The sequence below is a fragment of the Conger conger genome, chromosome 8 (genome assembly GCF_963514075.1).
Source record: "Conger conger chromosome 8, fConCon1.1, whole genome shotgun sequence".
Taxonomy (NCBI): Eukaryota; Metazoa; Chordata; class Actinopteri; order Anguilliformes; family Congridae; genus Conger; species Conger conger.
The window spans coordinates 43273942-43291077 of record NC_083767.1 but is presented as its reverse complement, the minus strand read 5'-3'; the positions used below and the strand labels follow the sequence as shown (position 1 = coordinate 43291077).

The 17136-nt window shown below is 42.7% G+C and overlaps 1 protein-coding gene across 3 annotated transcripts; it reads left to right on the top strand.

Moving 5' to 3' along the window:
* The first annotated feature begins 2931 nt into the window (after window positions 1-2931).
* Window positions 2932-12002, top strand: LOC133135888 (proline and serine-rich protein 2). 3 transcript variants are annotated; one of them, XM_061253224.1, is made up of 4 exons: window positions 2932-3167; window positions 3883-4103; window positions 7539-7833; window positions 8092-12002. In XM_061253224.1, exons 2-4 carry the CDS (start codon window positions 4020-4022, stop codon window positions 9645-9647), a joined length of 1935 nt encoding a protein of 644 aa, XP_061109208.1. In that variant the 5' UTR covers window positions 2932-3167; window positions 3883-4019; the 3' UTR covers window positions 9648-12002. The 3 variants fall into 3 exon arrangements, with proteins under 3 accessions (XP_061109208.1, XP_061109207.1, XP_061109209.1); XM_061253223.1 differs by lacking the exon at window positions 2932-3167 and adding an exon at window positions 3510-3758; XM_061253225.1 differs by lacking the exons at window positions 2932-3167; window positions 3883-4103 and adding an exon at window positions 5773-6067.
* The last annotated feature ends 5134 nt before the right edge of the window (window positions 12003-17136 follow it).

Genomic DNA, 17136 nt, shown 5'->3' with positions numbered 1-17136 from the left:
AAGGGGGAGCCTTTCTCCAGGTAATTAGAATGCAACAGTGCCATAAGTTACATATTGGTTTCATTAAGTTCTAAGTTTTAAAGCATAGTCCATACTTAAATTCTGTCTGGGCATGGCTCTGTTTGCCTTTATTGCTGAGGCAGTGAATAACAAGGTCATAGGTTATTGGAAGGTATTGTAGGATTAACTCTGGGATGTCATACTGGGACCGTGAGAATTAAGGGTCCTGTCAATGTTTAATTCAAGATGGTGAAAATATAACAAGCCCCTATCACCAACCACCAGAATTGTAGTAGGTTGAGTGTACACAGATGCAGGGAGGAGGTTGTTGGTTAAAATCCCCTCAATGCATTTCAGGAATTCATTCTTTTTGACTGCAATAAACTGTAATATGCTATTTAAGGTGTGTACTATTAGATCAAGCTTTTTCACGCAACACATACTTGAATACAATTATGGCAGTACTGGATGTCTCTGCCAAAACTCGAAAGAAAATGCTGGAAATTAAAATTGTACACTCGGTGATCACTTTGTGATGAAACATTCTACAGTTCCTGGAGCATCTGTTAAGATAGACATCATCATGAACACCAGTACGTACCAAGATATTTAAATAATAAAACAATGCCCCCCCCCCCCATGAGCTAACAAGATTTCTATTTTCATTTAAAAATGTAAATTGAATTAAATTCACTTATGTTTATCTGCTTACATAAGCACATATATAATGAAATATTAAGTGTTTTTAGACCATTTAAAGCATTTTTAATAATGAAAAGGCTGGTTTCAGGGGATGGTTTTAATGTTGTGGCTCATAATGCCACAACATTAAAAAAAAGTATAATGAGGTAACAGCACAGTGTATGAAGGCGTAATAGGGAAATTGCATACACAAAACCTACAAAACAATTAAAGGCACAATAAGTATGTATAATCATAAATGTTTTCAGAGCTTATGAGGACGTTATGAGATATGGGCTGATGTTTTACCTTTATTCATTAAGGGAAGGAAAAGTAGTTCAGGAAAAAGGAAAGGATGGCTTAATATCTTCCATTTACTTACAGTACTGTGTAAAAGTTTTAGGCAGGTGTGCTGTAAAATAAGAATGCTTTCAAAAATAGAAATGCAGAATAAATTGGGCCAATCTGTTGCCTCCCTGATGGTATTGCATGATGAATAAGTATCTGCCTGTACTTAGCATTTATTCTGACCAAATCTCCAATGCCATTTGCAGAAATGCAGCCCCAAACTTGCAAGGAACCTCCACCATGCTTCACTGTTGCCTGCAGACACTCCTTTTTCTACCGCTCTCCAGCCCTTCAGTGAGCTTCTGCTACAGCCAAATATTCTGCTACAGCCAAAATATTTTGACTCATTAGTCCAGAGAACCTGCTGCCATTTTTCTGCACCCCAGGTCCTGTGTTTTCGTGCATAGTTGAGTCGCTTGGCCTTTTTTCCACATCGAAGGTATGGCTTTTTGGCTGCAACTCTTCCTTGAAGACCACTTCTGACTTCTCCGCACAGTAGATGGGTCTACCTGGGTCCCACTGGTTTCTGTCAATTGTGAGCTGATGGCACTGCTGGACATCTTCTGATTGCGAAGGGAAGTAAGCATGATGTGTCTTTCATCTGCTGCACTAAGTTTCCTTGGCCAACCACTGCGTCTACGGTCCTCGACATCTGGAAACCCCTGTCTACCTTGAAATTTCTGCCTGGGAGAGACCTTGCTGATGCAGTATAACTACCTTGTGTCTTGTTGCTGTGCTCAGTCTTGCCATGGTGTATGACTTCTGTCATGAAACTGTCTTCAGCATCCTCACCTTGGAAGCAGAGTTTGGCTGTTCCTCACCCAGTTTTAACCCTCCTACACAGCTGTTTCTGTTTCAGTTAATGATTGTGTTTCAACCTACAAATTAAATTGATGATCATTAGCTCCTGTTTGGTATAATTGGTTAATCACACACTTGACTATGCTTACAAAATCCCTGACTTTTTGCAAGTGTACCTAGAAGAATTGATGCTGATTTGAAGGCCGAATATTGGTTTGATATTGATTTTTCTTCAGTTTACTCACTTTGCATTTTGTTAATTGGTAAAAAATAAACTATGAACATTTCTATTTCTGAAAGCATTCTTACTTTACAGCATTTTGTCACACCGGCTTAAAACCATTGCACAGTACTGTATATGAATATTATATTTAACCATGAGTATAACTACGTTTACTCTCAGATAATTTACTAGGAATATTTCTCATAAAATAATGTTAAATGATCTGAGCAAGGGCAACTTGTCCATCCTAATAGACAACCAGCCATGGATGGCACATTTCAAAAAGAGGTGTCCCATTTCTGGTTTGGCTCCATAGTGTTACATGTAGCAACCTAAATGCATCTACAAATTGGATGTTCTGTCAAAAAAATGCCATTCCCTTTAAAATATCGTTTTTTCAAATTAAGTTGACACACCTCTCTGTGTTTACCTTGCTGTTGGGGTTGTAGGGAAAAGTACAAGGTTTTAGACATGGCCAATTTTGACAGAAGTCTCAAAAAACCGGATTTGTATGGGTTTGTCTTATTTTCCTCGGTTGTTATTGCTAAGGGTGGGTCTGGAGCATGTTCCATGAAGTAGAAACACAGTAGAGTTGCACACCAGTCCAGCATTTGTGCACTCTAAAAGGTGAACGTTACATACGACTTTTCAGAAAGGGCAATGTAGAAGAAAAAAAAAAAAACACTCAGTAGAAAAGGCGACGAAAAGTAGATGGAAGAGAAAATAACTTCTATTTTCTATGAGGGTTGCTTAAAGCAGTGGGCGCAGTCAGGGGCACATCAAGGTCTAGCTAGGAGTCACAAGTAGGTTTGCCTAGGGAGGGGACGTGCCTCTGCGCTTGCGTTGAGGGGAGCAAATTATAGACGCTAGCTCTCATTCAAGTTAGATAGTCGTATCCTTGGGCTGCTGAGATTGGAACTAGGACACTGGGCCATTGTGAAAAGAGATGGACAGGGGAATAGTCGCTCTAAGATTTATTGGTTAATGTGTAATCGACAAAACGGAACATAATGTAATTTGTATATTTTAAATAACAGTACAGTAAATAACAGCTAACTTGCATGTATATTGACATCTCCGAGACTGAATTCCCTACGTATTGACATCATAACGGGTAAGCTTGGCTTTCTCCACGCCTTTTTATAGACTACTCTTTAAGTTCTAGGGTCTCTCAGCAACGTAAAATAGGTTATTACGTGTGTCAGAACCTTGGAGAGTTGACTTGTCAACTAAGCATATTCTTTATATTACTTTTATGTATTTGTACATTTTGCATTTAAAATTGCATTCATATTCAAATATTGCAATAGAATGTAAAGACAGTCCCATAAACAAAAGCTTCCTGTTGCTTTGTTGAACTTACTGAGGGTCTTTGAAAAAAAGGATTGTTGTGAACCTGTTTGCCAGCATACCTGATCCGGAATAACTCGCCAGTCAGCGCGTTAAAACAGCACGGACTATGTGCCAAACCACATAACCTGTGGAGAGACGAGAACGTTCTAGACGATAAAGCTTCTCTACACCGTAACTACAACACAATTAGCTACACATTTGTACCAGTACTAAATTGTACGTCGACATTCTGAAAATACTACAAAGGTACAGTAAAGGCCAGGGACAATGCGTTTTCCAAGTTGAAGGTGATGTGACAGAGAGGCGTAACGCATAACAACTCGGTGGGATACCATGCCATCTAACCCCAGAGGTAAAGTGATTTGTCTCCGTTTAATCGCTGCGAGAAACCGAGGGCTACTGTGTGATTACTTTGATCAGGTGATTTTGTATACGACAACATTCAATTAAGGCTATTCATCCATATTGCTTTTCAGCCTTTAGTTCTGGAGAACAGATGAGATGACTCTAAGTCCTGGCAATGGACGTTTCCTCGCATTCATTGAAGACAGACGCTGGAAACGAGGATTGTTCGTAAGATGCCAAGAGATTGTGCGCTCAAGCTTTATCACTGATGGATTATCATAGTTTTCATGACTTTGGAGTCAACGGGGTTCTGGAGCGCTCCAAAAGAAACGCAGAACACCGCAAGCCTCGCGTAAGTCATGTGGTCAGTCCTGATGCATTAACATGTCATTTAGAATATAAGTGTATTGTATGCGTGAAGTACAGTAGGCTACATTACTTTTCATTTCATTCACATTTCATCCTAAACTTTCCAAAACTTTTACATTGCATTGCCAATAGACTTGTCTAACAGTTTTCCTACAATATTTTCTACAATGATAAACAAGCAATGAAGAGAATACATAGTCTCGAATATTATTCTTATAGTGTATTTTAAAATTCATTTTTAGTAGTGTTGAGTTTCAGTTGTGCATTGATACGACTATTCTCAGCAGGAGTAGTAACTTCTGCTTGTAGTAACAGTAGTAATAGTAGTAACATACAATATTGTAATAATAGTAATATGTTTTATGCTTTCACTCATAATGTTTCAATGCATTTACTGGAAAAAATATTGCACGCAAAATACAATAGGCTATTTCTACTGTTCCTTATCGCATTTGATAGAATGCCGCATTCCTATTCTTAATAATCTTAATACATGATCTGTTTAGTATATTTCACTTTGAATGACTTTGCCCTCCCATTTGGACATTGTTATGGGCTGGTAATAGGCAGCATTATTAGACATCAAAGCTCTGATGTTGCCACTCAGCTTGAATAGGACAGGTGTGTGCTCATAGGCAAGGTCAGAGGACCTCTCTCATCTTGTTTGGCAGTGGATTCATAAAACAGCATTTACATTTCGGGCGGGAAGGATTCACATAGAAGAACAGACAACAGTTGTCCACCGTACAAAATGGCAACCAACCAGCCCAACCCACAAACAATGACCTGCCAACAGAAACTATAATGACACAATAGCATAATAGCGCAAACCCTTTAAAAGGCATTGGCTGATGTCCACACCCTAGGAATGTAAAAAAAATATTTGGTCTATTCTTTAGATCAACATCTACAACAGGTATTCACCATTGTCCAGAAGGGCCTGCAGGGCCAAAAGGGCCTGGTCTCATGAATTTTAAAATAGTTTTTCAGCTTGTATGACAAACCAGAAAAATAGACAAGATACCTGAACGTAATTCCATAAGCTTCCATTTTGCTTTAACTTTTCTAGTAAAAAAAGGTTATATATTTTGTTAATATATAAACATAACTTTCAGGAAAATATTTTTACTTGGCAAGAAGTTTGACAAAGAAAGTAGTATTAGTATTAGTATTAAGTACTTTTCCTGTAGTTAGTTTAATTATTTCCTGAGCTGTTACCAACTAATATTTTTCTTAAAAATGAGCCAATAATCTAGTTTAATCTTCCTCCATTTCACAGTGTAACAGCATACGATGCTTCGCTTTGCACAGTGTTCTCATTTATTTACAAACGAGGGGGAGAATGAATGGCTTTTTGGGTCGTCTGAGCAAAGAAAGACGGACAATGTTCACAGATTTCACCAAGTAAAGCCCGCTCCACTCCATGGCTTTTCGTATGGCCCTGATAATAGCCGCATTGCGTCACCGTGAACTAGCCTTTGTGGTGCTGTTGGAGAGTAAACGAGCGATTTGTGTGTGCGGGTAGGGTGTCCAGCAGAGAAAGTCGACTCTCCGTCACTGTTTATACAGCAAAGTTGACCCGCGGTGTACGAACAGTGCGTCCTGAAGTCAAACCGGATTAACCTTCACATACCCTAGAGTGTCACAGAGGTGACGCAGGCAGGCAGGCAGGGGAGGTGGAACAGGTTGAGCAGCCCTGTGCCCCGGTCCTACGTCTGACAACACTCCTCCTTACACGTGGGATTGGTTTTGAGGTTGGTTTCAGTGAGCAAAGCTCTCAGGTGCCACATCACTGGGAAGTTCGCTCCTGGGAAGTTTGTTGAATACTTTGTTCCTAGCCGTGTTTTACAAGAGAAATGGACTCCGATTGAATTTCAACACTGAATGCTGCTATCCATATACTTCTAACAGAGTCTGTTACACCAGGACATGGTTTTTTGTTCTAAGGTAGTGTATTTCAGAGCATCTTTTTACAATGTTGATTACAGTCCATTGAAACAACAGCAGAAGAGAAAGGTAGGGTCTGTGTCTCTGGTCATGTAGTGAGCCTCACAGAGAACCTTAACCTGTGGCTTTCTTACAAGGTTATGAATGAGGTGACAGGCTAAATAAGATGATCTGCAACTAATATTGGGATTTGGTAAGATCATTTCAGGGTCTAAATATTGTAGGGCTTTCAAGAAGAAAGGTTTTATTATACTAGTATGTTGGGATATTGAAAGGAACTCCCCCACAATGCACCCTGAATGTTTTCTCAACATGACCTGGGCAATTATGTTACTTATAGTGACACAGAAATGTCAGAAAATGATTTGTTTGCTGGGTTGCTGTGACAGCAAAGAGCAGGGCAACATTAAGGTTGAAGGTGTTTTAGACAAGTTTTAGTTAAACTGCTTTCTAGCACCAGGCTCATCAGACAGTTACTCATGGAGGGCCCTTGGCATTCATGTGAATGTAAGATTTATATCAGTCTTCAGATTCATAATTAAGATCTGTACTTCACTGGGAGCCCAGTGCAGGAAGCTCTCAACAGAGTACAGAAACAAACATTATTTTTAGACCAAGCCTCTACACAGCCCTAACACAAAAAGGACAAATTACAGTAATTCAGCCAATAGAGCTGAGTAACAGTAGTATTCTGCTTGTCTAAGAGTTTTCTGTTCAGAGATTTAACCATGTTCTGTCCGTCTCTGTCTCTGTTGCTCCTCTGTTGGTCCTAACCTGCTGTAATTGGACCATGGCGGTTGGCTTGGTTTTCAGGGAAGGGCACTCTCGAGTCTTTGTTTGTCTCTAGGGCTGGGCCATACGGGGTTAGGGAGAGGGGAGGGGGGTTACACATGAACAAGCAGCCCTGTGTTTAAACCCACACACACGTGCGCACACACACACACACACACACACCTGAGTGGAGAGGGACCTTGCCAGCTGGTTGGATGATAAGGATGTGTTCAGAGAGCGAAGCTGTGACACAGGAGACCCGGCTTACAGCACAACACGCGCAGCTAGTCGGCAGGTCATAAAAACACTGCTTAATTACCTTTCTGAAGACGTTTTGTGGCCATTAAGAGGAAATGGGGTGGGCTGGAAGGAAATTATTTAGCCTGTTATTGGGCTCTAATGCTTATGTTGTGTAAATATATTGCAAATTTGCTATATTTTGGTGACTCATGATTAGTTTTGTTTTGTTTACCTATCCCTTTTATGTTTCTATAAGAACCAACATGCAGTTAAAATATATTACAGGAGTGAATATTGCTTTCTGGTCTTCTTGGTTGGCTCAGTTGCACCAGGCTAGATCAATCGACCACAGAAAAGTATTTGATTCCCAAAACAACTACGTAGGTATTCGACCCAGGTCTGATCAGTTGCTCCCCTTGGTCTGGCTGTGTCCTTACCCGACCCTCTTTCGCCCCCACAGGAGGATGAGGGGCTGCAGTTCTTGAGCCGGGAGGAGAAGGAGTGTATCCTGTTCTTCGAGGAGACCATCGGCTCCCTGGACGATGAGTCGGAGGACCCGGGCCTGGGTCTGTCCTCTGGGAGCAGCACCTCTGTGGATGGCCGCTCCGCCGCGCCCAGCCCCGTCCCCGTCCCTGTCCCCGCCACAGCCAGCGAGAGGGCCCCCAGCCCCAAAGAGCACGACATCATCGACCTGGTCCAAAGCCAGCATGTCCCTACGGAGCCCAGGGAGATCCCCTTCAACCCACCCATGCCAGGTACCAGTGCTCATCTTCTGCTCTGTCATGATGAATTAAGGGGGTAGCTTAGTCCGTTCCTTTGCCGAACTGTACTATAGTGTTCGGTGTCTGGTGAAGATTTTAAATTTTCTTTTGTTTTCATGAAATAAATGTTAATGTAAACATCAGAATACGGTTCAGCAAATATGTGATATTGCTCCAGGAGCTATAATGACATTATTATTATAAATATTCTGTGTATTAAATTATATTTGCATGTTTATCTTTTATTCTTAGATTATCGGACTATGGGCGTAACCCCGGAGACCCACTTTGAGATGAAAGCGAGACGGGAGACAATGGAGAACTTCCCCGCCGACTTTCAGTTCCCCCCTCCGCCTCCGTCGGCTCTTTCTGCACCCGACGAGGAGAGCTACAGCAACAGCCTGTACCAGCCTGCTGGGTCCGTCCCCACCCCCGTCCTCATCGCCCAAAAGATCGCCCAACACCAGGGGAGCGGGGCCAAGATCTCACCTTCCTCCCTCTTATCTAGCCGGCGCACAAGCACAGATTCCCAGAGTCCTCCGCCCGACAGCCCGGTTAGACAAGGCCCTCCCACGTTGGCCAAACCCTCCCGCTTCCCTGAGAACATCAGCTTCATATTGGGCAACCGGGAGTACAACCAGACGATCGCCAAGGCGGCCGTCAACGTCAACGAGCGTCGAGCAAAGGTGCTGGCCAACTTGACCGGAGGGCCGCTCGCACTTGACCCCGAGGAGCAGTCGGGGCGAAACATTCCCAATCGGAGCTGCTCGTTCCAGGACCCATCACCAGACAAGTCCAGGATGGAGGCTCTTTCAAAACTGGGACTGGTTCACAAACGGAGTTTCCCTGGCAGCCATTCGAGAGTCATCACCCCGGCTTCACAGTCCCCAACTGTGCCAGAAACATCCTCCAGCAATGTTGGCAACTATGACAGCAACCCCAGAGCACTGGCATCTACCACCACCTCTGCAAGCGACTTCAACAGCTTTGGTGCAAAAAGCAAAGTCGTAAGTCCCTTATCGATGTTACCAAGTAAGATGGATGCTGACTCTAACTCTATCATCACCGATGAAACCAAACCTCCTCTAGTGTCACAAAGCTCTCTTGATGGCTCTCCAGTCGACTTCAACAGCTACGGAGGCAAGACCATAATTATGAATCCCTCAGTCGGGTCAGTGCCGAAGCGGGATTCTTCACCTCAGCCCGTCAGTAGCTATGAGAGTGTCCCCAGTGCCGTCAGACCCCCAACGAGGGCCACGGCAGGCTGGGCTGAAGCCCCACAGTGCGACTTCAACATCTGCGGAGGCAAAACCAAAGTGATCACTCCTGCACATGCTTCAACTGCCAAAACCGAGACCTCCTCCGAGAGCTTTGTCCCGCCCGACAGCAAGGCCAGGCCACCGGCTGCCTCATACCTGCCCTCCTACAAGGCCGAGGCCTACCCAAGTGACAGCAGCTCTTCGGTACACCTCAACAGCTACGGCGGCAAATCCAAAGCGGTGAACCCGTCACTCCTGTCCGGCCCGAAGCCCGAGGTTGCCGCAAGCGACCTCAGGCCAGCAGCTCCCCAGCCGAGCATAACCCCCAAGCCGTTCTCCTACAGGGCGGAGCCGCGACCCTCCGAGGCCCCCAAACCGGCCTCCGGCTCCCGCGGGGGCAGCTTATTGCCTGAGCCCCGGAGGAGGGCTGTGTCCAAGCCATCGCTCTTTCCCCAGGGGGTCACGGTGCAGTTCTCAGGCCGGGGATCGACCGACGAGTCCCGGCGGGACGCCCTGAGGAAACTGGGCCTGCTGAAGAACACGCCCTGACCCCGCCTGCCCTCACCTTCTCTCCTCCCCATTGGCTCCCATCTCCCTTTCACAGTGTGGCGAACCTATAGCCACGCAGTTGTGGCCAGGAGGGAGGAGGAGTAGGTCTGGGCACACCAGGGAACAATGATCCTGGTGGGTGGGTCCAGTAGCAGGGAATTCTGTTTCATAAAACTGACGGAGGAGACCGCCACATTCTTCTGGAATTCAACTTTTATGTATGTCTGTCTGGGAAGGGCTAGCGCCAGGGAGTCTCCAGGAGGAGACCGGTTAGTTTACGGATGTCGGAGAAGCCGGCAGATCTGGTTCTGTCATTTTTCTCTGCAGTAAAACTCTGACACTATTGCCGTCACCTCTGCTCTCTGCCAGTGAAAATTCAGGCCCCATCCTCTGACCTGGAGAAAATACCAATGCTTTTAATCATTGCTTGCTCATATCTTTTGCCTTAAAAGATTTTTGTGATGGCAGGGACATGGTATAAGCAGCAGTTGTCTGGTGCGGGAATGACAGATATTTCTACCTGAAAAGCAGATAATTCATTCATCATAAAGTGTCAAGCTGTGAACTGGCCTCGTTTTTACCAGAGATGTTGAGGCCCCGGGACTCTCTTTATACTGTGTTATTTATGCATTTGGACAGACAATGGTGGATAATGTTACGGTATGGACACGTTATAACTGCATAATATGTATAACTGCGCTGCTTTTGTGAATTATTGATAACAGGGTCCTCAACACTTGCAGTGCAGTTTTTGTCACACAAACAGTTATCATAGACATGTTTACAGTCTCCTTGTATATTACCTTTATATGTTTAGATGTAGATATGCATAATCTATGAGCTGTACTTTTGATTTTTAATGTTAAATGATGGATAGATTTTCATAAACATGCAGATTGTCTATTGCCTTATAGAAATTATAAAATACATTATATATATATATATATGAAATCTCCAGAATATAGCTCTACTCAGGTAGTCACGTAGGGCCAACCGGTAAACAAATGCCTTCTTTGGCAGGTGAACTACCAACCCATAAAAAAAACCAGCATAGATATAGCAGAAGGAATTAAGTTAGCTACAGTAATATTAAACTTAAACACAATTAAACACAAATTTAAGTGAATTTGGGTTTAAGAAAATGGCAGTGGCTCTGATCCAGGGTTAACAAGTTATATTTTAGTCCAGCCTCTCTGCTGAGCAGAACGGTATTTTTAAATCTGATGAACATGCCTCCCACAGAAAACCACAAGCTAGACACTGGTTTCTACAATAACAGTTTTTCCTGTTTCTTTTCGTGTTTAAATACAATTCACAGAAGCTCATTGTAGTCATAGGATAGCATGTGTAGCCTCCAAAATGAATAACCAGCTATAAATATCCATATATATGTATGGATATTTACAGTGATATGTTTTGGTGGCTACACACAAAAGTATATGGTATACACACATCCAAAGTTTGGCGACTAAAGAAATCTTCAAGTTTAGCTGTGCTTTTTCTCTGTGGCAGTTAAATGAAGTGTGAACTCATGTAAACCTGGTAGTGCTGCCTAGCATTATGGTCTAATGAATCCTCAACAGTATTGGTGTGGAGATCCTCTGTGCATTTGCATTGTGTATGTGTGTGTGTGAGTGTGTGCGTGGGTGGGTGTGCGTGTGTGTGTGTATGCGAGTGTGTATGAGTGTGTGCGTGTAGGTGAGTGTGTGTGTATGCGTGTGTGTGTGTGTGTGTGTGTATATGGGAGTGAGAGTGTATATGTGTGTCTGCGTGGGTGTGTGTGTGTGATGTGTGTGCATATATGTTTGCATGTGAATGTGTTTGTCCGTGTGCGCATATTTGTGCAACAGCACATGCGTGTCATTTTGTGGTATTGTGTATATGTGTAGGTGGGTATGTCTATCCATTTAGTTTTTATTCGGTTTTTCAAACCCTGACTCCGGTACTGTGTAGTTAATCTACATTTACTCTTGAAGTTTACAGTAGCACTAATGCGCTAAAATGCACAGTAGGAATACTTGTCTCCTCTAACCATGAATGTGTAGGAGTATTTAGCCAATGCTACGCAGTTGTTGAATAGTCCCTGTCGACATCCTTCAATAGAAAAATGACAATGCTCTGTAATCTGTCTACCTATATCTGTATGAAATATGTGTACAGTTTACATTCCCACAATAATGCTGTCTCAACACTGATGCAATGTTATAGCGATAATAAACTTACTTTATCAATCTGATTTTATTATGTGTTAAGATGGACCTTCAGATGAGTTTTATTGAATAATTTTACCTGGCATTATTTTACATTTATATCCTTGTCATAAGCAAGAGAATAAACGGTTTGTTTTTCTCTAAAGTTTGTCCTGTGATGCATTGAATGGGCGATTGGGTAATGTTTAATGATTAACTGCTTTAGCTAAATCATTTACCAAGTCATTGACCTCAGTAAGCAAGATAAATTCCTAGGATTCCTAAGAGTTTCCCCACAAATCACATTAGGCATGTACTTTTAAGAAAATAAACACACCTTAATGCAAGCAGGAATTTCAGTTGATATTTAAAAACAACACACACTAGATGCTGCATGCCTGGACTGCCGCTGTTGAGCTGAGGAGAGGCTCTATATTAGGATGTCTAATACAGAGGGTCTGGTGTGTATCTATGGGGGGAGGCGGGAGGTTCACATTTTTTGACCTTGGGAAGACTGACTCTGTTCAGGGGAGGGGTGTGTGAGCGGGGTAAACTGAGATTCAGGAGGCACGGTTAAGGGAAGGGGAGGCCATGTTTACATTTTGCTCTCTGGACAGTTTTAATGGGATTCAGATCAGCTAGGAGATGGCAAACCATTGAATACATAGTCCTGAGGATGAAGGAGTGCACAGGTTTTAATCTCTCCCAAATATTCCCCATCGCTCAGTAGGCTTACATACATAATTTTCCAAATGTATTTAGTAGAAAGTTAACATTTAAGCTAAAGCGGATTTCAGGACCGCAGGTAAGAAGTTAATTACACGCAACGATAAACTCATTTTCCATCCACATATTCTCTTCCAAAAACAACCTAGCTACCTCATCTGTATTTTAAAGGCGCTCTCCAGGGGGGAAAAAAATGAACAAATAATTTTAAACATTAATGGTTAGGTGTTCAGTGCATCTTGTGTTAATTTGGTTAAGGGTCTCATAACAATATATAAAAATAGGAACAGGGATCCTCAAGCAAGAACAAAAACACAAATAAAATAGAGAAAAAGGAGTGTTCCTCTAATATGACTCTCAGAGCAGTATGGGGGCTGTGGACAGATGCCGTACAGACGCAGAGACAGACGGACACTGTCAGGGAGAACACTGCCGGCCCTGTGCGGCTCCTGTGTTTACATTACATCATTACATCACGGCACAGCCACAGCCAGCCAGTCCACTCACCTTGAAACCCAGCGACCTCATCCTGCTCTGCTGGCGGAGTGTTGGCCTGGCCTCCCCTCCTCCATCAGCCAGCTCAAAGCACAAGCACTGCACACTGCAAATCTTTTTTGTATGGTCAAATATTGGCCCGGGGTTGCCTGAACTTTACCGTATAAGTGCTGGTAACAATATGTTTAGTATAAGGTAGCTGGTTTTATGGCAAATGAATGTAAAATCTATTACAGTGTTTCACCATAAATAATACCATTATTTACATTTCGGCTGTTTACAATTTTGTAAATGTGCGAGTTTTACTGTAAAAGGCACGGACCTTCTTTTTACAGTGAATTTCAGCAGTGCTAATGACAGTCTAAAGTATGAGGGGGAACTTGGCAGAATTTGGATTAGTTCACACCAACTTGACAGCTTAATTTCCCCCTGTCATTCTGTCATTTGAATCTTTATTTATAGACACCTGTAAGCATTGTGCATTGTGTGAATTATGTATTGTGTGAAAAAGCAGCTACCAAAAACAGGTGCAATGCACATATCATGCAGGTTGTCATAAAGAGTTCTGAAAGAAGATATGTGTGTTGCGTAAGTACATTGTGGGACATACCCTTGATTGGTTTGGTTAACAGACACTCAGTGAGCAATTTATTAGGTAAACCTGTACTCCAGCTGATTAATGAAAATATTTAATCAGCCAATCATGTGGCAGCAATTAAATGCATAAAAGCATGCAGATGTGGTCAAGCGGTTCAGCTGTTCTTCAGACCAAATGTCAAAATAGGGAAGAAATGTGATTTTGACCATGGAATGATTGTTGGTAGCAGACAGGGTGGTTTGAGTATCTCAGAAACTGCTGATCTCTCTAGAGTTTGCAGAGAAAGGTGCGAAAAACAAAAACCATCCAGTGAGGAGCAGTTCTGTGGGCAAAAACACATTGTTAATGAGAGAGCTCAGAGGAGAAGGGATAGACTGGTTGATGCTGACAGGAAGAGACAGTAACGCAAATAACCACGGTTTAACAGTGGTATGCAGAAGAGCATCTCTAAACACACAATGCGTTATGCTGCTGGATAGGCTACAGCAGCATAAGACCAGTAAGTCTAAGAAATAGGTCTAGTAAATACCTAATAAAGTGATCAGAGTGCACATTCCTGACTTTTAGCCAGGAATGAAGATTGCTGACTTAGGGGTTAGTGAGGAGGAATGAACACAGCAATTGTTTATTCAGTTTGAAAAGATATACATTCACCACCCTCACTCAAACTTCAGATCACATGGTACTGTCCACCGCGTATGTCGGCGGCCATTTTAACAGAGATGTCCCATTCCTCTGAGCAAGCTGGGTCACCTGGGAAGAATCGTACAGAGAACATTGTGCTTGCTCTTCAGAGCAGTAATGGCCAGCTCTCCTACATCCTCTATGACGTTCTTACTCAGTTTGACAACATTCTTTTTCAAACAGGTCACACACTCCCAAAACATGATAACACTTTCCAAGCATTTTATGCAATACAACAACTAGATTGTGGATGATGAAGTTTCTGTTCCATTGTGAGTCAAGAATGTGGCTTCTTTTTTCTGTTTAACCAGTTTATAAAAATCCAGGACCTAAAGAACTGCATATTTGAACACCCTCTCATGAATACATTATCAAAAAAATGTCTCTACATTAAAGACAAAGCAGCACATATCTAAATGGTGCCTCACATAAATGTATTGTAATCTTGTCATATTTGCGCTATTGATCTATTGACGAAGAAACCAGACTTAATCAGATATGTTCAAAGTGTGACAGAGCAAGTATGACTGCTACTGAGCAGGCCTCCAAATTGTAGTTTCTTCTGCTTTATGACAGCTCACCTGTCACTGTACCTTTTATCCTTTAACAACCTTCTACTTAACCTGAAAGAAACCAGCCGTTATAAATAGGGGGCAATAGTATGTGCTCTTATAGCATTTTTGCCCATGGATCAGATGGTACAGCTCCCATATTGGAGTGTGTGGCATTGGAAATGTACATTTATTGGAAAAACTGCTCAGCATTCCCTAGTTAGACACAGTGGTCAAAGACGTGAACTCAACAAAAGCAAGCCCTAGAACATGTCAAATAAAGGTATTCCTGAATCAATTGACAATTTTAATTGAAACACAACATATGGTGCAAGTTACAACTGAGCAGGTAATATAAGTAAAAAAATGTCAGGTATGATGGCAATTGTGTTCAGCCTTAATTCAGTGGCCAATTACAGACTTAACCATGACATTATCCCAGCAGAGTCACATTCCCGTCCACCGGACACACCCGTAGGACACCTCCCGAAGACAGCTCCAAAATGTGAAGTCTGATTGGCTTAACCCAGTGGTTGAGTCAGGAGCGTAGACTTCACTAAGCCTACGAGAGTCCTGAGCAGCTCAGTATCACGCAGTGACTGGCACAACAGGTCAGGTTTCAGCACACAGACAATAGAACAACAGAACAATACATGCCTAATGTACTAAACATTCAATGAAGCAACAGATGAACAACTCTGATCAATTAAAAAATAAATGATGAACCATCAGCTCACACATTTTGAAGATTGGAAATGTGAAGATTTCTGACCCTAAACTAGTTTGAAGTAGAGATGTAGAGAACCTCCCACTTTAATTTTGTTCCAGGATTTTCAATGACTTCCCCCATAACCTCAAAACTATAAACAGCACATTATGGAAAATGTCGACAAAAGAAAGCAACTGACAATGTTGACATTTATTAAACTTTCCCTGTTCTTAAACGTGTGACCTTCACAGCTGTCTGTTTTAATGTCTTATGTGCAGTAGACAAATCAACATTTGCCAGCTAATGTCCGTATTCTTGGCCTTTTGAATATATTGTCCCACTACACTCAGTCACACAAGAGCACTGTTAGTATTCTCATGCATCAGTGGAAGTTGAAAGACAAACACTGATGATTGCAGTAATTCAATGATTGAGTCATAGCTTGAAATAAAGGCCGTCTCAACCGATTGCTGGTGGAGGACTGATACGTGTGCAAAATGACAACGCAATTATTATTTTTTGGGCCCTAACCATATCTTTAATTTAAGTGCTGAATGATTAAAACTGCAATATTATTTGAGTGAATCAAGACTCTCGTAGTCTCATACCTGTTTCTGATTTGAAGCAGCCCTTCACATGATCCAGTGATCTACTGGTCAGCGGTTTGTTGGATCAGCAAATATCCACCCCAAACAGCAGTGGTTCTGAGGATCTATGCATCTGGTAGGCTGACGAAGAGGAGCTAGAGTGCTACAGTGGGGCTAAAATACTCATTCTAATCTCTCCACAAAATGCCCAACCATATCAGATATAGCTGTGGTCGTCATAGTGTGATCTCTGTATCTAATGCATGAGAATCACTCTAGGACTTGGAACTGTACTTTCCTTGAGGGTTTCCAACTCACTTGTCCCTGGTTCTGATTTGCAATTTATTGTACGTCGCTCTGGATAAGATCATCTGTAAATGACTGTAATGTTATGTAATGTAATGAGTACATAATCACGTTTTTAACAAGCCGCACACACACGCCCAATCGACCAGTGGGACCACAGCCGGCAATGGGCTGGACGTGCACTCAAACACCCAGTCCCAGAGCTCCCACATTTGTTAGAAACAAGCACCGTCACAGCTTCAATTAGCCTTTCAATTATCCTCAGATGGATATTATGTCTACAAAGCAGGCCCAGGAAGGAAGTGTGACCTCTGAACTTCACGTGCCGGGGAGCTGCCGGCCCTCCCCCACACCCTAAGCACAGCACACACAAATCAGTCAGAGCAACAAGCACCTTATACTTACTGAGCACACACTCCATATAAATACCCCCTTTGTTGGCCACCCACTAATCTCCGTACTACCTCACCTCCTGAGTGGCAGCTAGGTCCAGACACATGGACTTGCAGACATGTGATGCACATACACAAGCAAGCTGACGACCAATGGGAATGCATGTAGGCCACACACAGTATGAAGCGACGCGGATAGCGCGGTGTCAGCTAACCACGCTAGCCCCCACCCACATGCATTACTGGATCAGC